This window comes from Haliotis cracherodii, unplaced genomic scaffold (assembly GCF_022045235.1).
Source record: "Haliotis cracherodii isolate W230 unplaced genomic scaffold, xgHalCrac1.p SCAF_12, whole genome shotgun sequence".
NCBI lineage: Eukaryota > Metazoa > Mollusca > Gastropoda > Lepetellida > Haliotidae > Haliotis > Haliotis cracherodii.
This window is the reverse complement of record NW_027266267.1, coordinates 26,570,915-26,588,608: the sequence shown is the minus strand read 5'-3', so window position 1 is coordinate 26,588,608 and position 17,694 is coordinate 26,570,915. Positions and strand designations below refer to the sequence as shown.

Below are 17,694 nucleotides of genomic sequence, written 5' to 3'. Positions count from 1 at the left end.
CACAAGTCTCCCTCCCTCGCCATCAGCTGCCACAGGTCACTGACACAAGTCTCCCTCCCTCGCCATCAGCTGCCACAGGTCACCCACACAAGTCTCCCTCCCCCGCCATCAGCTGCCACAGGTCACTGACACAAGTCTCCCTCCCCGCCATCAGCTGCCACAGGTCACTGACACAAGTCTCCCTCCCCCGCCATCAGCTGCCACAGGTCACTGACACATGTCTCCCTCCCCCGCCATCAGCTGTCACAGGTCACTGAAACTTGTCTCCCTCCCCGCCATCCGCTGCCACAGGTCACTGACACAAGTCTCCCTCCCCCGCCATCAGCTGTCACAGGTCACTGACACTTGTCTCCCTCCCCCGCCATCAGCTGTCACAGGTCACTGACACAAGTCTCCCACCCCCGCCATCAGCTATCACATGTCACACACACAAGTCTCCCTCCCTGGCCATCAGCTGTCACAGGTCACTGACACAAGTCTCCCTCCTTCGCCATCAGTTATCACAGGTCACCGGCACAAGTCTCCCTCCCTGGCCATCAGCTGCCACAGGTCACTGACACAAGTCTCTTTCCCTCGCCATCAGCTGCCAGAGGTCACTGACACAAGTCTCCCTCCCCGCCATCAGCTGTGACAGGTCACCGGCACAAGTCTCCCTCCCCCGCCATCAGCTGCCACAGGTTTACAGCATGATACATTTGAGTGAGATTTACAGATCCAGGCTATAACTTCCGGCAATTTGAAAATTATATTTCACCTTGGAAAGTAACACTGACACCATATCCTATCAATACCAGAATAATATGCGAATAATCAGCTAGTATGGGAGCATTCAATGCGTCCGAGAGCACATCTCTGGAGTGACGGTACCAACAGCATAGTACTGATAGAACAAGCCTATTATGATGAATCCTACTCCCGCACCTTGCTTCCATTATGAACCTTTCTGACATCATCTTTCAGTTCAACGACCTGTGAAGATCCGGGGTAGAAAAGGTCTTCAGCAACCCATGCTTGCTGTAAAAGGCGACTATGCTTGTCGTAAGAGGCGACTAACGGGATCGGGTGGTCGGGCTCGTTGACTTGGTTGATGCATGTCCTCGATCCCAATTACGTTGATTGATGCTCATGATTTCAGTCACTGGATTGTCTGCTCCAGACTCGATTATTTATAGCCGGAATATTGCTGACTGCGGCGTTATACAACAAACAAACAAACAAACAGTAATACCAGAGGCAAACCAACACATTATGTACCAACAAGTCTAAACTCTATCATTGTAAACTCAGTAACTCGCTTACTTAGTGCACACACCCGGTATGCCAGACTGACCTTGATCCTGATATTGTCATTGAGCTTGTTACTGAATGGAGCGCGTGCTGTAAGTTGCTGGACGCACAACCTCTGGCTTTATCAACCATCCCAATGAAAGTTAGAAGAACAAATACCTGGTTCATTAGTGGTCAAGAGGATAGAGCGGATTGTAAGTGGTTCGAGATCCTGGTCGCGTCATATCATGCGACGTTAAAAGATGGTACTCGTTGGCGTTCGGTATGACGGGGACAAAGCAAGGCTTGATCGGCTGAGAGTAAGTATTCTGTGCCTGACTGCGGTAGCCATGTTACATTGCGGTATGGTATCTTAGTGGGCTAGCTCTATCAAATTGGCATAGGTCCTGACTAGCACAAGCAGCCACACACACGTGCATGCTCCTCGCCATATAAGGGCAGTAATCTTGAACGTAACGTAAGCCCCATTTTACCTCACCTCATCCGAAGAACAACAGATATACGGCTTCCTTGGTTGAGCGCTATGGCTTGAATAACTCTTTCTGTTTTGTTTGTTGGTTTGTTGTTTAACGCCGCACTCTACAATATTCCAGTTGGATGACAGCGGTCTGCAAAATAATCTTGACCAGACAATCCAGTGATTAATATCATGAGCATCGATCTACACAATTGGGATGCGATGACATGCATCTACGATGTCGCCTCTTGCGACAAGCATGGGTTGCTAAAGACCATTTCTAACCATTATCCTCAAGGATCCAAATCTTCTTTCTGTGTGGGATAAAGGCTTGTTTTAATGATTCACGTGGTGATTGAATTGAACGGTGTCGTTCAGGGGTGTTCTCATTACAAAAAAATCAAGGGACATTAAGCAAATGAAAACAAAATTATACAAACACCTCTGAAGAAATTAATAAATTGGTCTCCAGAAATCTAAGGCGCCGCGATTCACTGTGCAGAGTTGCGTCCCTTGTGGGTTCGAATCCCGGTTCGCCCCGATTAGGTTTCTAGGTTTGTCAGCATTATACCCGTGCTCGTGGGTTTCACCGAAGTGGTAAACGTCTGAGACCTGCATCACTTCGAGCTTTCCTCCCACATTAAGCTGACACGCCGTGATATAACTGTAATACTGTTAAAAGCGGTGTTAAAGCCTACTTACTCACTCACTCCTATAGCTGGAGCATTGCTGAGTGCTGCTTTCAACTACAAACAAACAAACACATGACGAACATTACTAAAATGAATACCATGAAGACACTGAGATTTGTAAGAAAGCTTTAATGAAGTCTCGTTTGTGCGTCTGCTATTATCTCTAAAAGTGTGCAACATCATTCAACCACAGGTATGGTCTTTTACGACATGCACACACGCAGCGGGAATGGCGACACAATGGTAATCATTTCGAACACCCTGATTAACGAATTACTGTAATATGTCCCTCAGGAGGTTCAGGGCCAGAATATAGCCAATACTTGCCATGCGAATAGGAAGGCCACACAACGTGACTTGGCGTGACGTGACTGGGTTGATGGTAGCTCATGTCATCAACCACAGGATTATTGATAATCGTCACGATATATCGGGAATATTGTTGACTGAGGGGTAAAAAACATATTTTCAGATCTCACTTTTTGAAGTACATATCATCTCAGGTATCCCGAATCTTTCCCACGCCTGTGTTTGGAAATAAATAAAGAGTATGGTGTTTCTCGACTTGATATATACCAACGGAAAAAAGTAAGTGTACTTGATAATACTTGGTCATTCATCTGACCAATGTTTTATCATAACACATTCTTTGACAAAACCCATACCTTGTAACAGAGGACAGAGAGACATGTCCTAAAAGAGGGGTGGTATAACTCAATTAAGCGTTAATATCGGGGGTGACCACCGTTTGCGTTGATATAGGCGAGGCAGCGGCGGCGCAGTGAAGAAAGCTGAAAACATGCAGGGGGAGGTTGTTCCAAGTGTCAACCAAGGATTGGACAACTATGGCTATGGAGCTAGCATTACCGGTTGTTTCTGTTAGATAACGCCTCCAAAGAGATGAAGTTGTTTTTCGATGAACATTAGACTTTCTGGCAACTTCGTTTTGCGCCTTTCCTGTTTGCAGCGTACCCATGTCGCGTAGACCATCTTCTGCAAGCTGTGGCTTTGTGCAAGCGTTATTTACGGTTAAACAAAAGTGTTTTTTATGAGCACCTCGTAGCTAAAAATCATTGTGCGCTGGTTCACATTAAAAAAACACATGTGTGATATCACGATCCCAGCAAACAGGCAAACATCAAACTTGTGCATCATGCATTAATGTGCACGTGCAAATTGTGAATCACGACTTAAAGTCGAGATGTCTCTAAGAATACGCATTAAAAGATGCATTATTAAATTTCAGAATAAATTCATATTTATGGAACTTTACATTAAGCGTAGTTACTTTTTCCGCTAGGATAGATTGTAATCTTGTATTGCAAAGGCCCCCTAAAATCAAACTGACGCACTTACTCGCTCAAAGTTGTCGCATCAATATACGGTGATGGGGATGTTTACTGATGGAGGCCTATATACTGGGACAAATATTGATACTTAATAGCCATAGATCGTTCATTCAAAAACAAATACCACAAATAAAGACATCAGATAGTATTCGTGTAAAACAGATGAAGTGTAAGTCTGTGTGTAAAATAGCAACTGGGAGGCCTGGTCGTCAAAACCAGCATTCCCTCCATCCCCCTCTTGTGCAGGAATCCAAGACAACACTTGCGGCACCCCATACTCAGTGGCCAGGGACGTTTTGCTGCCTGGCAGATCAAGATGTGATTCAGGGGCCGCTTGAAGTATCATCTGCTAGATGGGCACAGGCTGTAATGAAAATTTAGTTTCAATAAGATACTTGTCTCAATGAAAGATTTGTCTCAAGGAAAGTGTTGTCTTAGTGAAAGATTTGCCTTAATATAAGTTTTATCTTAGAGACAGATTAATCTGAATGAACGATATGTCTCAATGAAAGTTGTGTCTCAATGAAAGTTGTGTCTCAATGAAAGTTGTGTCTCAATGAAGGGTTTGTCTCAAGGAAAGATTCGTCTCAAGGAAAGTGTTGTCTTAGTGAAAGATTTGCCTCAAGACAAGCTTTATCTTAGAGACAGATTAATCTCAATGAACGATATGTCTCAATGAAAGTTGTGTCTCAATGAATGATTTGTCTGAATTAAAGATATGTCTGAAAGAACGTTTAGTCTGAGTGACAGTTTTTTCTGAATGACAGTTTTGTCTGAATGAAAGATTTGTCCGAATGACAGATTTACCTGAATGACAGATTTGTCCCAATAAAATACTTGTCTCAATGTAATGTATGATGAAATACGTGACAGATTATTTACAAATAATCAAATTCAAAACATCAACGCCAGAGAATGATCAGTGTCGAAATATCTGCTGAAACCGATTCCATTTGGCGCAAAAGGCAAAATAGTGGTGGACATTATGTGAATGAGTCATTGAAAAATCAGTGATGACATCTGATGTTCGCGAAAAAGGATGAACATCCGCCTCTCGCACAATTTGCATAATAAAGTACCAGTGAACAAGGTGTGAAGAGAGCCAATGAAAAGGTTAAAGATAAGATCAGCATTACGAACCTCAGACTTTGTCGGCCTCCCTGGTGGATGTGTGTCCTTGTCTTCAATGCTGAAGGCGACGTGGTCTTCAGTGCCACTTTTTAAGGGAGCCACCTTAATAACCTTCGCATACATATCTGCATGGGAAACAAATGCACTTTTACTACGCGTACACAATACAGTATATAGCGAAAAATATACATGTTGATCCCAGCCGCTTTCATAACAGCAAGTGTTAGAAACATCTATACATGCAGACAAAGGGATATTATTCTTGTTAAACAGGGCGATCTCAAAGTTTACAATCACGTCTCAATATCCGATGACGTAATTTGTGGAATTTTGTTGCCAGATCAGTCGGCGAAACAATGCCATGTGACGTCAGCCTAGCATAAGCTTCTCTCGGTGATCTATCATCTCCACACGCAATGTCGTTGCATTAGCCAAGGGATGTTGAGAACTTTCAATATTTGTTCGGGAAACTTGTTCCGACAGAACATTAGCACGCGTTTTGGTATTGCACAATGTGTGATACAGCTGTATGTGTATTAAACGGGTGATCTCTCCACGAGCAAGTAATAAAACAAAATCTAAACAATTTAAAAATTCAATTAAGGATTGACTGTGTATGTTTTTCGGTACATTGAGAAATGAATCGTAAAACCGATGTGCAAACTGTATGAATCCGCGTAGCGGATTCTTACTAAAGTTTGCACATCGGTTTTTCGATTCATACCTCTATAAACTGAAAAAATACACAGTCAAAGCTTATAAATAAATTCGACAAAGTAACACATGTTTTAGCTACTATAGCTTAACAAAAAACAGTTGTTTATATCAAAACAGACAAAAATGACGGGACTGATAAACATTCCAGGTGTAGGAATACATACAGTGGTGTGACATGAATCAGGTGATCATTTAATTTATGCACATAACTTGACACGCCTACACAGTCAGTAGCCAATCAACGGAGAGTGGGGTCAAACCAATGTTCATTGGACCTGTCAATTAAGGCAAGAGTCAGACTGTAACGAACCGGAAGAACTATGTCCGAGAGAAGGCGGCTGTTTCAAATAACATGGTCAGTTACCGCGAGATTAAAATATTACTTCCCTGATTGCGGTAAAACACAGTTGGAGAAATGCTATTTAGAAATGAAACCCGAAGACATGAAAGTTGAACCGAGGCGAGCGGGAAAACAACAGACGAGCGAGCCTGCACGTTTGCTGTTTCATTCATTCTCGGCCTTCGGTTTCAAAGGGTAGTTGGGGCAATGAATATGCACAAAAGTCACTAAATGTCCTGTGCATGGCGATACACCAGCAGAAAGGGAATTCCCTCGCTGTAATATTAGGATTCCCCGACATTCCGCAGTAATATAAGTAGTGGGCCTCGTTAGGCGTGGCCTAATTTTTTACATTCATCGGGAAATGAATGCAATAACACGTGACCAATTCAGCTAATCAGAATGCAGGAATTTAAATGAACACAACGAAAATTTAATTATTCTGTAATATTTTCCATCTAATATGGCCAGTACCAAGCAGGTCCTATTGGGCACAGTTTACTGATATTACTTATCACATCTAACTTTGACTAGTGTATTAATCAGAAGAATAAAACATACTAGTATAGCAAATATGGTGCTTGGAACACCTTTTTATAATTATGTCAGTCATATTTCGGCGTGCCAGCTTCATTTGGAAGGAAATACCAGAGACTCATAATCGTAGGTATTATGTAGACAAACCATTGAGAGACGTAAATGCGCCATGTAGGACCAGTGGGCATCCTTCAAACTGGACTTGAATTGACTCAACAGAGAAGCGGGTACAGGTAACAGACAATGATTGATTGTCCAGTGAGAAAACTCCTCACCTGTGATCTGACGCTTCCCCGCTGACTTGCCCTTGGGTTGTTGGTCGCCAGGTCTTGCGTCATGTCCAGTGTCAGCGTACCCTCCATACAGTACGTTGTCCACCATGACTAGAAACAGGACATATTGTGAAAAAAGCGATTAGCTTAAATATCATCATCTTAATGAGTGAGGGATTTGTCGGTGTTTTGGCACTGTTCCCTGCATCACGACAATGTCGGACACCTGCAATGGGCTTTGTACATATTACAGGTACAGTAGGGTACGGTTATAACGAACTCAAAGGGACTACTAATTTTAGTTCGTTATAACAGTAGTTCGTTATGAGCATATATACAGCATAACAACAGCAAATAGTCGGGACCAAAAAAGTAAGTTCGTTATATCCGTCAGTTCGTTATAAGCGTGTTCGTTATAACCGCAGTTTAGCGTATGTGGGTCTTCAGCGTGGCTATAATACACACACAGCGACCACTCTGGTCGTCTAACATACAGAAGATCCTTCAGGTGACTATGACAACACAACACAAACGATGGCAGACGTATTCCGTATATAATTGTTCAAACTGTTTCTGTTTGTTTTTGTTTTCATATTAAATGATATCGCTAACTTCTGTTGAATACACGAAAACCATCGTCAAAAACTGCCGTCATTTGATACAAACTATTTGCAGCTTTACATATATTACACTGACGTAATGCAATATCACTACTCCATGGCTATCTGAGGTTTTATCTGTCTGTTTGTTTGTTTTAAGCCGCATTCAGCAACATTCTAGCTATTTGACGGCGGTCTAAATGATCAAGTCTTGACCAGCCAATCAAGTGATTGACATGATGGGCATCGATCCACGCGATTGGGATACAATGACATGCATCAACGAAGTTAGCGAGAAATGAGATCACCTGAATTTCCTGGACAGTTTCACCATGGTGTAGTCGGGATTTCAGCTCTTAAAGGACAGTTTCACCATGGTGCAGTCGTGATTTCAGCTCTTAAAGGACAGTTTTCACCATGGTGTAGTCGTGATTTCAGCTCTTAAAGGACAGTTTCACCATGTTGCAGTCGTGATTTCAGCTCTTCAGGACTTAGTCGAAAATCGGGGTAAACTGGGAAGTGATCATTACCCAACGGATCTTTTTGATAAACATCCCACTTGCATCTAGCCGACAGGGGTGATGAAGCAAATGCCAAAATCAAGAGGAGGTAATCATCTTTCAAGATCAGCTTAGTGCTTTTTCCTTGTATTGAGAAGAACAAAGTCTGGTTTTTTTCTGAAATAAACTCTACAACATAGCCATTGTAATCAGTATGGTCACTATCCCACTACTGCATTATCTGGCAATTCATGTTCCTTGCGTGGGAGGTCAGGTTGCACAATATTGCACAACCACCACTTCCACAGGTTTTAGTATTTGGATTACAGGTAACCCTGTCTCTCCGAAAAAGAACATAGCCCTTATTTTTGAAACTGGTTTCTGTCCAAAGGAAATAACGTCAGGATGAGTGGCGGTGCCCATGAGAAACCTGTTTAAGGTTACAACCATGAGCCACTAGACTTTCCGTGTTCTATTATAAAAAGGTAAATAATAACAAGACCTTCTCTATTAATCTTGATTAGTATGAAGTCAGTTCAAATATCTTTAGATACACCAAGGCAGAGATGTGTATAGATGCGGCAGTAGAGTTGGATGTATCAGCCCACCTTCATGGGCTGGGTTCAGAGTGTCCCAGATCCGAACCATGCCTACATACTTGACAGTGACAAGTACATGTCGGAGACGGGAGAGGCAAGGAGTAGAATTTGATCTGATCTCAACTGGTAGTTTAGTAGCAATCACTACAGATTTAGGACTGGCATTCTTGAGAGCTGCGGCGTACGAGATGGATTTGCAGGTGTCTGCCTTAACAAGGCGGGACGCTACTGCACAGGATAGTTCATTCTCCACACTAACCCTGCGGTCATTAACAGCCTGTAGAGCTGGGTAGCCTCTGTAGGCAGCTCTATGATCACCGCCACAGGTTCTGCATTTGGTGGCGTTATCTGAGGGACATTTGTCAACTGATTGATTGTCATTACATCGCGGACACACTTGAACTTTGCTTCTACAAGTCCCGGATACATGGCCAAAGAGATGACGTTTGAAGCACTCGATTGTTGGCGGTACAAATAATATGACACGGTATTACTGGATACAAATCATAACGCTGCCAGGCAGGCGTGGAGTATAAGAACTGATCACATCCCTCTCTTCACCACGAAGCATCTTTCAATTCGTCAAGGACGTCCTCGATGAATATTAGTGTCATTGTATACAGCTCGCTTAGATTGAGAAATGTATTTAGAAATGTAATTTCTCATGATCATACGTATGTCTTGAAATGTGGACACTTAAAGTGACTTATAAAGCTGATCTATTATTATGTCTATTATTATCTGATTACTATGTGTCCTTACTCATTGACTCTATATCCTCGACTTTGTTATCCAAAAGCAACACAGCTGAGATATAGAGCAACAGAGCTGAGATATAGAGCAACAGAGCTGAAATATAGAGCAACAGAGCTGAGATATAGAGCAACAGAGCTGCAATATAGAGCAACAGAGCTGCAATATAGACCAACAAAGCTGAGATAAAGAACACGAGAGCTGACATATAGAGCAATAGAGCTGAAATATAGAGCAACAGAGCTGAAATATAGAGCAACAGAGGTGAGATATAGAACACGAGAGCTGAGATATAGAGCAACAGAGCTGAAATATAGAGCAACAGAGCTGAAATATAGTGCAACAGAGCTGTGATATAGAGTAACAGAGCTGAAATATAGATTAACAGCTGAGATATAGAGCAACAGAGCTGAAATATAGAGCAACAAAGGTGAGATATAGAGTAAAAGTGCTGAGATATAGAACAATGGAGCTCAAATTCAACCTCGGGTAAAGGTGAGGTGAAATGGGATTTAACGTCGCGTTGAAAATTATTGCACGTTTAAAATGAATACCCCACTCACACACATTATACTGACTCCGAGCCGACCAGTCCTTGTTTTAGCCCCTTAATGCCGAGGGCCAGGCAGGGTAACAGCAAGTACCATATTTTGAAATATTTTGATTTGACGCAGCCTGGATCCAACGCCCTACCATCCGTTCTCCGGGCAGACGCTCTACCACTTGACCACAGAGTCGGGTAAAGAGATGTAAAGATGACAATATATTTGACTGGCCCAAGTGCATTGTCATTCCCATCAACACTGTGCTTACATTTGTGAAGTTTGGACACCGTTTTTTGTATATGGCTCGTCAAACTCCGAATCAATTGAAGTTTCCTAAAAATCATGCTCAAAAAGCCCTTTGTACAGTACATGTCAATTAATCAGATTGCATACTGCTCACAGCAAGAGGTGGATGTAGACCAAACTGAATTGAACCAAATACATGAGGCCAACAAACATGCCAACAAACAAATAAACATGCCAAAGCATGACCAAATAATATATCCTCAGGCTCGAGAATTGGCCTAAAAGGTCATAGGATACATGGAGAAAGAGTTAAAAGTAAATCTCAAGCATAGTCAAAACCTAGACTTGCCACTAGTCTGTCTGCATCTACGCTAAGCAGCATCAGAATGTGAAGATTGGTGCTATGATCATCCATTTATCTCACTATCCATGCAGCTAGCAATATTACGTTTACATTATGCTGAAACCCCAATTTAATTAATTAAGGAGTATGTCATTGAGTCAGATATCACTGCGTTAAGATCCCAACCTTCACAATCATTTGATGAATGACATGACATCATTCCATTATTTTATAAGCAAATTAATTCCCTTCATTGTTGTTATCATGCCAATTACTGTCACCGTTTTCACAGTCATCGGGTACGTACTCACATCAGCACGTACTATCGCCTATCGCTACCAGAACGCGTTGTTAGTCGGGACAGGATACGCACCTTAGCGTACTACTTGTCGCGGACCACCCGCTACCCCTTTCTTCACAAAGGTACGCGCCAGTAGGCGGACCTCATGTGTAGCACCATGAATCATTACCTACTTGTACCGTGGCGTACCAGTGATTAATACCCACCAGCGCTTTCTCTTTCAGGGTTTTCCTTTCCGTCATCGTCTTTCCTGAAACACCATACACACATTATCTGTTTAATAACATGCATCATACAGATCATGATATGTGATTAATCATCATCGGAATAAAAAAGACAAAGAGTAACTTTTTTGTTTCGTAAATCGGACAAATGTTGTCGTCACTAATAAATTGCTATTGCGATGTAAATTTTAACTCACTCTCTCAAAGCCGAAGGGTCGCTTTATGAAATATATAAAGCCGATACGAGGTTAAACAATCAGCACAACAATCTGTACAAATTGTTCAATTAGTACAATCAGCACAACAATCAATACAATAAGCACAACTATTTGTACAATCAGTACAATCAGCACAACAATCAGTACAAGTTGTACAATCAGTACAATAAGCACAACAATCAGTACAATAAGCACATCAATCAGTACAAATTGTACAATCAGTACGATACGCATAACAATCAGTACAATAAGTACAACAATCAGTACAATGTGTACAATCAGCACAACAATCAGTACAAATTGTACAAACAGTACGATAAGCAAAACAATCGTTACAATAAACACAACAATCAGTACAATTTGTACGATCAGCACAACAATCAGTTCAATTTGTACAATCAGTACAAAAAGCACCCCAATCAATACAAATTGTACAATCAGTACATTTAGCACAACAATCAATACAATCAGTTTAACAATCAGTACAATTTGTACAATCAGCGCAACAAACAGTACAATTTGTACAATAAGTACAATCAGCTCAACAATCAGTAATATTTGTATAATTTGTACAATCAGTACAATCGGCACAACAATCAGTACAATCAGCACAAAAATCAGTACAATTTGTACAATCAGCACAAGAATCAGTACAATTTGTACAATCAGTACCGTCAGTACATTTGTAGTCTGTACAATTTGTACAATCAGTACAATTAGTACAATTAGTACAATCAGCACAACAATCAGTACTATTTGTACAATCGGCACAACAATCAGTACAACCAGCACAACAATCAGTACAATTTGTACAATCAGGGCAGGTGTTCATTTCATTTTCGAATCTTTTTGACATGTATATCTTTGATATATATATATATATATATAAATTGCTTTGACAATGCTTTGGTTCACTTGAGGTTAGCTGTATAGCGGCCTGTAAAGGCATTACAAGGGTTGGGTTGTAAAAACAGACAATTTTGAAGAGGGACGAGAAGAAAGGAAAAGTAACGTCTTTGCTGTGGTCATGAAATGTTTTTATATATATATATATGAAATATATCATATATTTTCTCATTCCTTCTCATTATTTTCTCGTAATTTCCATTATTTTCTCGTTCGAGAAAATAATGGAAATAACGAGAAATTTCGATTTAAAAATAATGCTACTGTTATAAGGTTAAAAATGCATCCCAAAAACATAAGAAAAATGGTAACAAATAAAACCGTTATAGCTGCAATGGGGAGTTGCATTAGATATAGTTTGTAACAGAGAACTTTTAGTTCGAAAGGAATCAATAGATAAAAGACATTTCAAATTTATCACAGGGTTCCAGGTTATCGTCCATTAGTTAATGAAACAAGCAGAGAGATTCAAGGTATATTTCATTTGGAGCATCCGGAGCGAGTCACAAAATCAATTGAAAGATGAGCAATCTGGCACGTAGGCTTCTGTATTTTTCCGATTACGACACATGGTCATGGTCAGATCTAACTTTTAACGAATCAAAATGAGGTATTGTGACATATGACAAAACAGGCCAGGCCCGAACACTATAAAATGATACTTTAACATTAAGAGAGGAGAGCGCGGTTTGCAATCGATCGAGTCGAATCCCGATCGTTCTAAGTTTTCCCGATTTAGTGACGAGTCTGGTCGGTCTGATCCTGTCATGTATTGATAGATGGGCTGAGAGTAAGTAAAACTATGTGAGTATAAAGCTGGTGTTGCGTTTCTTTATTATGCGAGTATGAATGCTGATAGAGACAACTTGGAGTAAGTGTTGTTAGACCAATCATCCCTTCAATGATGAACAGGAACGGCAATACTTTTAGTAACTGTAGTAGGGTCGTACTTGACGCCCGAAAGCAGTTACGACACTACCAAAGGTGCACCATTACGCCTTCCTGGTCAAGAGTGCCACGCGATATATTCGTTTAAAGTTGTATGCAGATACATAGCACAACTAATTCCTATGCACATACATTCGAAACTAAAAATAGACTTACATTATCTCGTCTTCATTCTGGTTACCTGAAAAATAACATTTGACATCATATGTAGTAACCATTATCATGAATCGGCTGACGGCATATACATGGATTACTGGGGACCTTGGTCATGAAAGAGGTCCACTAAAGCAGTCTGCAAAAGAAACAGACAATTTTGAAGAGGGACGAGAAGCATGAAAAAGTAATGTCTTTACTGTGATTACTGGTATATGGGCCATCAATACAGCTAAAAACATGTTAAAGAACAGATTAACTACAGTGATATGAACGAATCCGGTGTTCTTTAACTTAATAGGTAGTATTATATTTTATTGTACGTTTTAATTATTTTTCTTTTTTTATGGGATGGGACGGTTACAATCTCATTTTACGGAAACGCTCCTCCCAAACACTATGGGTGTATGGTGGATGAGATAAGATCATAAAAAAAGTATTATTGGTTGGGTGAAATAAAGTAAAAATACAATAAATTGAAGTGTCACTTTCACTGACATACTAACCTACCTACGGTACGTTTGAACTATTTTCACGACAGAAAGGGGCGGTCGGGTAGCCTACTGGTTAAAGCGTTCGCTCGTCACGCCATGGACCCGGGTTCGATTCCCGACATGGGTACAATGTGTGAAGCCCATTTCTAGTGTCCCCCGCCGTGATATTGTTGGAATAAAAGCGGCGTTAAACCATACTCATTCAGTCACTCACTCACGACAGAAATCAGCATTTGGAAGACGAAAGCCCAACATTGTCGGTCAACGGATACGTGAACTGATTAAAGATGGATCGCCTAAAAATATGTGAGTGAGTGAGCGAGTTGGGTTTAATGCCGCTTTTAAGAGTATTCCAGTCATATCATGGCGTGTCTGCCTGAAGTCGGAGGAAAGTTCCAAGTGATGTAGGTCTCAAACGGTTACCACTTTGGTGAAGCCCACGAGCACGGGTATGGTGCTGACAAACCTAGAAATATAATCGGGGCGAACCGGGATTCGAACCCACAATCATAGGTTTCTGGCGTGCCCAAGGGACGCAACTCTGCACAGGGAATCTCGGCGCCTTAGACGACTGGGCCACTCGTGACCCCTGGGCCCAAAACGCAACCCCTGCTCCCGTAAGCGGGGAATATTGATGGGACACAATATCGTGTACTAACCATTAACACGACGTCTTCCCTTTCTTAACAAGACACAACAACATATGAGGGAGACGAGGATGACGACCACAACCACGCCGCCACAGCCAGCAACGATGTAGATAAATGGCCGCCTTAGAATGAGTTCTCCTGAAATGATATAAGGACAAAGGTTAGGTGGGGTTTAACGGCGCACCCAGTACTGTTGCATTTATATAGCGACGTGCATGCACGTTTGTGTGTGTGTGTGTGTGTGTGTGTGTGTGTGTGTGTGTGTGTGTGTGTGTGTGTGTGTGGCTGCTTGTGCTATTCCGGACTAATGCCAATATAGGGCTAGCCCACTGAGATACCACGTCACAGCTTAACATGGATACCACAACCAAACACAGTATACTGACTCCGAGCCGATCAGTCCTTGTCTTTGCCCCTTAATGTCGGGCAGGGTAACACGTACCAAAGTTCAACGTCTCTTAGTATGAGGCTGTAGGGGATCGAACCAACGATCTTCCAATCTCGGCTGGACCAGACAAACCAGTGACTGATGTTAGGAGCAACGACCTACGTCTTCGGGGTAGGATGTCACACCATCAGCCATGTCACGGCTCCTCTCCAGTTCATTGCCTAAAATAAGGCCTATTCTAACCCGGAATCCCAGAGTGATTGACTATATAATTATAAACACGGTAATTATCGACAATTCATAGCATTCATTTTGAATAAGCAGACTAACGCATGGTTAAATGTCGACTCATATTTGAGTCGAGATAAGGCCCCATCTTTACATTAGGTATTCCAGACTTTCAATGCATTTTTACCGGTGGGAATTTCGGGTTAGAGTGGGTCCCCGGAACCAACCGAGCAATTGGATCAGGTGGTCAAGCTCAGTGACTTGCTTGGTTGCGTGTCATCGTACCCCGACGGCTTGATCGGTGCTCACACTATCAATCACCGGAATGTCTGGTCCAGACTCGCTTATTACAGGCCGCCGTCTTTAGATAACATATTACCGATTGCCGCTTTAAACCACAAACAAGACAAAAAACTAAAGGTATGTAATTTACATGGTGGCTTTGTACACAACACCGCCTCAATATGGTACTGTCTGTTTGACTGCTGTTTTTGTCACACTATTCAAGCTATATTCAAGTAATATTCAAGCTATAAAACAGGGGTCTGTAAGTAGTCGAGCCTGGATCTAGTGATTGACATCATGAGCATCAATATATTAATTGGGATACGACGACATGAATCAGCCAATCAGCGATTCTGACCACCCGATCCCGTTAGTCGCCCCGTGCAACAAGAGGCTGCTGAGGGCCAATTCTAACCCGGAAGTTCACGGGGGATATATGGTCCAGGGCAATACTACTACCTGTAGAGGGTGTGGTGCAGATGGAAGCCATGGCCACGTCGCTCAGGGAGAAATCTGCAGACAAATTAAATTCCTTTCAATAACAGGATAACACGTCCTCGGTGTACAGGTGATGTTTACCAGCCTGCTCCATCCCCCGTGAATACATTTGCCCTTAAGTGTATGTACTGACGTGTGGCTATTTGTAATTAAGTAATGACATGATCCCGTTTATAGCACATGTGCATATGTCTGAAGCACTGTCTTAAAATGGAGCAATGTCTTGAGCAGAGGGCTGCATAATACATATTGCATGAAACTGCACTACGTTACCTGAGCGTTGATTGGTCAGAGCACTCGCTATTTCTCCCCTGACATGAGCTATACCGTTGTTTGATTTGTTGGTTAAATAATGACTAAATAACATTGCGGTGTATACACGAGGGGATGTAGAGTGTGTGTGTGTGTGTGTGTGTGTGTGTGTGTGTGTGTGTGTGTGTGTGTGTGTGTGTGTGTGTGTGTGTGTGTGTGTGGAAAGGTGCTAAAAATACGATATAGATATTCCGATAGAATAATATTACTTATACGTTTAAAAGTTCTAAGCAGGATGTTTAAAGCCACTGATTGGACGTCTGCTATACAAAGAGTATCAATGTTTTGTCAGTCCGAACAAATTTACTGTATTCAAACCCAAAGATTAAAAGCATTGTCTCACAAACATCAGCAGTAAACAACACATATACTAACCAAGTGTACGGATAGTATCCCAAGAGAGCAGCGCACAATTGTATCACTATCCACAAACAGCAACGCTGTGCTTTAACGAAGCTGGAACACACCGGTTGACAGCCGTGTCACAAACTAGAAAGTTATATCTTACTGTTTACATAGCTAGGTGATGAAAAGTGTTTCGTAAGAACTATTTACATTGAGCGTGTCCCTTTCAACATGTTCTATTCCTGGGATAAGAAGGATGGGGGGGGGGGGGGGGGCGGTATGTACAATATCCCATGACCTACTAACGTCATATATATATATATATATATATATATATATGAGGAAAACATATAAGGAAACACTAAAAGTGACAAAAAGTAACATCAGTGTAGGCCCAGACACATTTGTTTAGGTCTGAAAAAAGACCAGGAAGGGCAAGACATGCTTGCTGCTGTCACACAATGAAGTTATTGTTGGGGATCAGCCAGGCTGAACACACATCTGGCGTAGATAACATGACAGTTTGGTTAGACGTCAGTGTCAATGCAGGTGAACTGGAGCGCGTGGGATGAAACATTTCATTAATTCTAAAACAATGTGTGTGTGTGTGTGTGCGTGCGTGCGTGCGTGCGTGCGTGCGTGCGTGTGTGTGTGTGTGTGCAGATGTATGTGGAGAGAGAAAGAGAGAGAGAGAGAGCGAGAGAGAGAGAGAGAGAGAGAGAGAGAGAGAGAGAGAGAGAGAGAGAGAGAGAGAGAGAGAGAGAGAGAGAGAGAGAGACAGTCAGTCAAACTCAGGGTGGATCAGGAGACGCTTGATATGGTAGGTAAGCCTGGTAAGTGCGGGTCTTGGGCCTGGAGTGGTGCGCGTCTTTGGCCTGGAGTGGTGCGCGCCTTGGGCCTGGAGTGGTGCGCGTCTTGGGCCTGGAGTGGTTTCGGGGGATGGTGCTGACGATATGACAAACAGAGAAACGTAATCAGGGCGAACCGGGAACCAACTCTACACCGTGCTTCTACATATATGACTGATGACTAAAAAGTAAACATCACATATACTCACCATGTGTACAAATGGTATCCCAAGTGAGCACTGCACAGTGTCTAGGTGTAGGTGCTATGCTTTAACGAAGCTGAAACGCACCAGTTGACAGATGTGTCACAAACAAGGAAGTTATGTCCGTTATTATCCTGTGCATTCTAGTACATTCATTACCTTGCCTTCCCCATATATATGCTGTCGTCGCTTCGTTTTGGGCCCAGGGGTCACGGGTGGCCCAGTCGTCTCAGGCGCCTAGATTCCCTGAGCAGAGTTGCGTCCCTTTGGCACGCCAGAAACCTATGATTGTGGATTCGGATCCCGGTTCGCCCCGATAATGTTTC

General features: G+C 42.2%; 1 protein-coding gene across 2 annotated transcripts; it reads right to left on the bottom strand.

The window, feature by feature from the left end:
• Positions 1 to 2,573: 2,573 nt before the first annotated feature.
• On the bottom strand, positions 2,574 to 17,490 carry LOC139458308 (uncharacterized). 2 transcript variants are annotated; one of them, XM_071239698.1, is made up of 8 exons: positions 17,375 to 17,490; positions 15,622 to 15,675; positions 14,271 to 14,399; positions 13,121 to 13,145; positions 10,875 to 10,918; positions 6,786 to 6,893; positions 4,926 to 5,041; positions 2,574 to 4,149 (listed from the first exon to the last, which is right to left on the bottom strand). In XM_071239698.1, exons 2-8 carry the CDS (start codon positions 15,650 to 15,652, stop codon positions 4,135 to 4,137), a joined length of 468 nt encoding a protein of 155 aa, XP_071095799.1. In that variant the 5' UTR covers positions 15,653 to 15,675; positions 17,375 to 17,490; the 3' UTR covers positions 2,574 to 4,134. The 2 variants fall into 2 exon arrangements, with proteins under 2 accessions (XP_071095799.1, XP_071095798.1); XM_071239697.1 differs by lacking the exon at positions 17,375 to 17,490 and adding an exon at positions 16,348 to 16,436.
• Positions 17,491 to 17,694: the final 204 nt, after the last annotated feature.

What these genes read in the sequence shown, in the direction of transcription:
- LOC139458308 (XM_071239698.1), bottom strand. Translation starts at nt 15,652, where the DNA reads ATGGCTTCCATCTGCACCACACCCTCTACAG. An exon ending in CAGAATGAAGACGAGATAAT is followed by an intron (nt 10,919 to 13,120) that starts GTAAGTCTATTT and finishes ATGGTGTTTCAG; the next exon opens with GAAAGACGATGACGGAAAGG. An exon ending in CCCTGAAAGAGAAAGCGCTG is followed by an intron (nt 6,894 to 10,874) that starts GTGGGTATTAAT and finishes TCCTGTTTCTAG; the next exon opens with TCATGGTGGACAACGTACTG.